Genomic DNA, 6243 nt, shown 5'->3' with positions numbered 1-6243 from the left:
GGGCGCTGTTGGATTGGGATGCAGGATACATCGACGGAGTGGCGAAACATGTAGTATTGATAACAAAACCGCAGCTTATAACAGTGCGAGTGTCATATAGAGGGCGGGGAAGCCGGGCGGTAGCTAGCGACCGACGGCACAATGTGGTCTGTAAGAATAGTCGAAAAGTGGAGAGGAGAAGACGAAGCGGGGGGTGGTGAAGTTGTGTTTGTCTGATATTGGCTGTTGGAGTAAATATTTACACAGTTGTCTTTGCTGCTTGAGGTGGGCTGATTTTATGCTTAGCAGGTCTCAGATCGGGTCAGCAAGCAGCAGAGCTCGGAAAGGGGATAACTAACTAGTTATCATCATCATCATGATGATGACTATGTTAAGTTAGCAAGGTGAGATGGAACAGGGATAACTAACTGGCTATTGTAGTTACGCCAGCAAATATATTTGTTTTTTATGTTCTTGTGTTTTACCTCCTGCAAAGAGCAAAAGCATTTGATTGACTGACTCTACGGTGTATTTACCAAACAACTCACCACAGAGAATGCTTAATCGTTTAAATAGCCAGTTAAGACTCGCTATTTTAGGAGAGAAAGTGGGAAAAGGTTCCAAGAAAATTTTCCCACAGACTTAGATGTGTTTCGCTGTGGCGATGGGGCTAGACGAGGCTGTGGACACATACAAAGTCCCAATGCATCCAATGAAATATTCATAACGCCAAAATGCCAACACTGAATAAGTAAATCGAAAGATGCGATGCTGATGTATTCAGGTATCATAAGTGCACGGACACAGATGCTTAAACTAGCTACAGGATGAGAAAACAGACAATAGACAAATCGAGCAAGAAAGGTGAATACCGCGAAGAAACGGGCCATCATTAGCAAGACAATCCCTCCCGGTTTCTTTCTCAGGGGTATTCAAAAGGGACGACGAACGATAGACCAGGAAGAGTTGTGACCGTTACCATAAAACGAGAAGAGTACACTGGAAATATGATGACGATGATGTAAACACCGTAAATGCGCATCGCTATGCCTCGTCATAAACGCTGTGAAAAGCCCACCGACAAAGTGAAGGAGAAGGAGAAGGAGAAGGAGAAGGAGGAGGAGGTAGAAAGGGCTTAAAAAAACATAAAACACAAATATAAAAAGGTAAAATCTCGAAATAAATAAATAAATAACCCCTCCCCATCTAGTTAATTCCGTACACTCTGTCTCCACCGATCAATCAGAGCCGCTTGCCCGGGATCTATAATAGCACTCTGCTGCACACCAGCGATGTGCGCGTCCCCATATCCATTCCCATACATCCCAAGATTATTCATAGACCCCCTGTGAGGATACTGGCCCTGTACAAACTGTCCGGACTGTCTATAACCACCCGTACCCGCCGCATTGACATGAGACGACAGATTCATGGCGTACTTGGTACCGTTCCCAGCCGCTCCATATCCATACCCACCCTGCTGGTGATACTGCTGCTGCATCAAATTCATCGCCATGTGATTGGCGAGTTGTGGGTGCGCTTGTGCCTGTGCTTGTAGCTGTGCCTGGTAGGGGTTCCGCAGTCCACCCCTATTCGCATTCCAAGTCCCTCTCCGATCTCCGCCAGAGAGATACGGATTATTCCCCACATCTGCAGACGGGTGGGCTTGCAGGACATTCGCAAGGGAATGTCGCTGCTTAAGTGGGGTAGAGAGTGTATTTTCCGCCCCCGCCCCCCCGTTCGCCAATGTCTTCCCTTTCTCAGCTTGCAGACGCTGCCGTCGTTGTCCCAACGTCTCCTCCGCCGGCTCAGCCGTAGCCGTCTCCGTCTCCGCCTCCATCTTCTCCTTCATCTTCTCCTTCTCCTCCCCACGCGAAGACGATTGCTCTTCGCCCTCCTTCCCCTGCTCCCCCTCAGCCCCGTCAGTCGACTTCACCCCAAACTGACTAAGCAACTCATCCGTAAAGTCCCTCGTTAACTTTGCATCAATTTCTTCAGCCTTCAAACGGCGTGCGAGCTGCGCCAGCGTCTCGCCTTCTTCCCCTTCATCATCACCATCAGGGTCCGCATTGCCAGGGCCATTACTACCATCAGCTTCAAGTATCCCGCTGCCACGGAAACCATTCCGCCCACCTCCACCACAAAGAGGTTCACCGCGAATCCTCGCCCTCCTCCGACTAAGCGGCTCATTCTCCTCCAACTCCAGCTTCTCCATAAGACCCATAGGCCTACTCTCATCGTTCAGCAGATTCTTTGGATAGAGCACAGCGAGCGGGACATTCTCGTCTTCCGGTTTGTTACGCTCTGCAATCCCCGGGTCTTCCCAGGCGAGCGTGATATGCCGCTGATTACGCGTCATGCGCTGGTGCTGCGCGACGGCGTCGAGTTCGAGTAGAGTCGAGTGCATGCCGTTGGGGAAGGCGGTGGCTGCGGTGCGGCTTCGCTGTTTTTGCTCTTGTTTGCGCATTTGGAGCTCGGCGAGGAGGGTTGTTGGGGCTCCGACGTAGGTTTCCTCAAGGTCGGACTCGTCATCGGAATCCTCGTCCTCATCCTCGCCTTCTTTTTCACCTTCCCTTAAACTCTCGTCTTCCTCATTACGGCCCTCATTCCACTCACCGTCATCCTCGTCGTCTCTCCGATCGGCATCGTTATGAAGATTACTAGCCAACTGTTCCCGACCCGTTGCATCCCCATCATACGATTCTCGGAACGGCGTCACCTCGTCGCTACCCTCAGCAGCATGACCCTCAGTCTCAATACTTCTTTCTTGCGGTCCAAGGCCTCCTTCGCTTTGAAGCGCGACTACGCTGTCTCGGACGCTTAGAGACTTGCGAGAAATATGCTTGCCCTTTTTCTCCGCCTTAGGCTTAGAAACCTTCTTTAATCTCCGTTTCCCGCTCGGTTTCCCATAGACCTCCGCACCAACATGTCCTACAATCGGGTGATCCGTAAATGCGCTAACCGGTGCCTTTGCAGCGGCATCCAAAATGCTATCAAGTGTAGCAACCGCCGAATTCTGCTTGATTTGAATATCTAGCTGGGCGGGAGGTTGTTCAAAGAAAGCGCTCGCACGTAATTGAGGGGGTAATTCCGATAATCTCTTAGCCTGCCGTGCATCCCCCTTCGCTTCCTTGTCATTATCGTCTGGAGGTGGTAACCAAGCTGCTACTTTCCGTGAGTCTGCTGAGAGGGAATTGATGATCTGCGAACGGTGTTTTTCGTACTGTGGATTGGGCTTTTTCGATAGTCGTTGCGGTAGGTTAAGTACCATTGGAACGGGCGCGGGGTAATATACCATTTTCTGGACTGGAGGGGGGACGTTTAACGGATGTGGCTCTTTGGTAAGAGGTAGTTTGGTCGACGATACCCGCTGGTGCGGGGGCCGTTCCCTTAGGTGCGGCGTGAAATGCACGCCATCGAAGTCTTTAAATAACGTAGATTCCTTGTAGGTATCCGTTGAATCAGCAGAGTCCGGGCACTCTTCTGGAATATCATCGTAGGCTGTCGAACTTGGGTCGGAGAGAGGAAGTTGCGGGTGTTGCTCATCGAAGAAACTGCGCTGAAGGATATCGGGAGGAGGCAGGAGAGGGGCCTTGGCCGGAATCTGCTGAAATTGCGCAGGCTGGTCCTCGATTACAGGTTCGGGGACCTGGGCTAGCCGAGAAGCACCTGAGGCGGATCGAACGCGCGATGCGGAGCCCGCAATGCTATGTGAGGAAGAGCCAGACATGATAGAACCCCTTGGAGACGTGACGTACGCTTCCGGGGAGTATCCGGTAGATCTTGCGGTATTATTTACACTGACTATTGAGTTTGACAGGGACGGTGAAGAATAATTCCGGACGGGAGAGGCTGGGCCACGCGGGTTCACAGCACTGCAGCCGGGAGAGCTCACAGACCGCCTTTTCTGTTCTAGGTTCAATTTCCGCAATTCCCCCTTGATGTCCGAGGTACTGCTCAGTGTCTCTGCAGACCTCTCCAGCCGTTCCACGTTGCCCACGTACGCGCCCTGTAGCGATTGCAGGTCCGGAGTTGGATGGCGCAGGGGAACAGGACGCCCAGATACAGAAGACTGGATTATAGGCTCATCTGGATCTGGAGACCCAGGACTGGCGGTAGTTTTACTGCAGCGACTGGAGGAGATACCATTCGTGTTGTTGTTGTTGTTGTTGTTGTTGTTGTTGTTGTTGTTGCTCTTGAGATGGTTTTGCGAGGAGGGAGGAAGCGAATCAATAGGGGCGGGGGAATTCTCGAGATCTGCAGCGGCTGTGTAGTCATCGTCTTCTAACATGTCATAGCTGGCCGAAGTGGCCGCTAAGGATTTGATCACCGAGCTGAGTGAGGTTGGGCTGGCCTCATCACCCATGTTTGCGGGACTCATAAACGCTCCTCCGCCCAGGTTGTGGACATCCAGAGAGATTTTCCGGAATGACAGGTTGCTCGACTGGGGAAGAGGGGACTCTGATCTATCCGAGGCTGAGGCATTGGAGGCCACTTCTTCGTCGTCGCGGTCGTCGGACTGGGAGAGGGCGTTATACATTTTCATAGTGGTGGTTGATGGGAAAGGGAACAGGCACGGGAGCCCCATGCAAAGAACAACCAAGAAGTGGGGGATGGATCGGGTGTACGGATTAGTTCACAGCTAAGAGTCAGGAGTTGGATGTGGCGTATTCATCGACACGAAAGACGGATAAAATAGTAAGTCACTGATACATGATAACTAAGCTGATATTAGAGGGACTGTTGTTAAGCACAGAGGAGTTTGTCTGTGTGGATTTCAAGAGAGGTTGAAGTTGAAGATGGTAGAAGCTTAGCGAATCCGCGAGAGACGAACGGGACAACCCTGTGAGGAGAAAGTAACGATGAGTAAGGCAATATTCGACTGCGATGTTTTAAACTAGTTACAGTATAGAGTGAAACAAAGAGATGATGCTCTCGTTCCAGAAATATAAATAGAACGCTTGGACATTCCTGTTTTCTCGGGCAACTCCATTCTCTGGAGTCATTCTTACTGGCAGTGCCTATTAGTTATTATTATTATTATTATTAGCAGTGCCTAACTTAACCATGTGGAGGTTTTGACCGAGTTAAAAAAGAGCAACAAGTGAGCCTAGACACAACAACAATATCCGACTGAGACACGGCGATAGGTACCACCCTTGGGTTTGATATGCGTTAGCTTTACTTATATAATAAGGTCTAAATGGTTTGGTTCACCAAGTGGGTTAATGCGGGTGGAGCAGAACAGTGAGGGGGCAAGCCGGAGAGAGCCCTCCAGACCCCGTCGATCACCCCAAAGTCAGATTACGCTGTTTATATACGTATTTGTTTGTTTGTTTGTTTATTTCCTGTTGATATGATTACCCGCCTGTTGTTAACTTAACTATCTATTGGATAGTTAACTAACCGATTCCGAGATCATTAGTTGGTTGCTATTAGCTACGTCGGTAACTACTCCGTACAGTCTACGAACTGCCCCAGGGCTGTGTTTCAATCTCCACCGCATCTCTTGCATTGACCCGGCTGTCATCGTGTGTCCTTGGACTGTCCAACTCTCTCTGTCCCTGTCCCTGTCTCTGTCCCTGTCTCTGTCCCTGTCTCTGTCCCTGTCTCTGTCCCTGTCTCCGTCCCTGTTCCTGTCCCTGTTCCTGTTCCTGTTCCTGTTCCTGTCCCTGTCCCTGTCCCGGGCTGTCATATCATCACTATGTACGGAGTTGGTACCATAATATCACCCTCAGCCTGTTTCTGCCGCTTGGCCCCGCACCCATTAACGTTCGTGGTTGTTTATTATTTTACCTTACTAAAGTTACTCCGCACATCCCGTGTTTCATCCCATGATCCGTCCATCCCGTCCGACAATATCATCATCATCATCATCATTTCAGTTGAAAAGCCAGCGCCCGTGTAATTATAAAAGGCCCCTTTGGTCCCCTCCAGAAAATTCAAATATCAACAAAAGGTTTGCGGTTGGGAAGAAGGGAGTTGTGGGTGGGTTTCACGATTTCCTACCAACCATCCCAGCTCATCTAACTACGGAGTCTAACTGTGTTTGTTTTACCTATTCCTCAAGCGGCAAACAGAAAGTGGGACGGTGCGTGGCACGCCGCGATACTTCGTGACACAAATAGCTACAAAGGGGTTGGATAATATGCAATAATCACAATAGTTTGTTAATTTAAGTAGTTGGTTGGGCCCTTGGTAGTTTATCGAGTGCAGGTGACTAGTAAGAAGTTCTCGAGAGGCGTTGGCACGCATCGTGCCTCT

General features: G+C 50.1%; 1 protein-coding gene across 1 annotated transcript; it reads right to left on the bottom strand.

Annotated features, from left to right (window-relative positions):
- Positions 1-1189: 1189 nt before the first annotated feature.
- Positions 1190-4525, bottom strand: PADG_01759 (uncharacterized protein; the record flags this gene model as incomplete). The annotated part of the gene is made up of 1 exon (XM_010758757.1): positions 1190-4525. The coding sequence occupies one exon, from the start codon at positions 4523-4525 to the stop codon at positions 1190-1192; it is 3336 nt and encodes a 1111-aa protein (XP_010757059.1).
- Between the last annotated feature and the right edge of the window lie 1718 nt (positions 4526-6243).

Source organism: Paracoccidioides brasiliensis, assembly GCF_000150735.1.
Source record: "Paracoccidioides brasiliensis Pb18 unplaced genomic scaffold supercont2.2, whole genome shotgun sequence".
Taxonomy (NCBI): Eukaryota; Fungi; Ascomycota; class Eurotiomycetes; order Onygenales; family Ajellomycetaceae; genus Paracoccidioides; species Paracoccidioides brasiliensis.
This window is presented reverse-complemented; position numbering and strand designations above follow the sequence as displayed.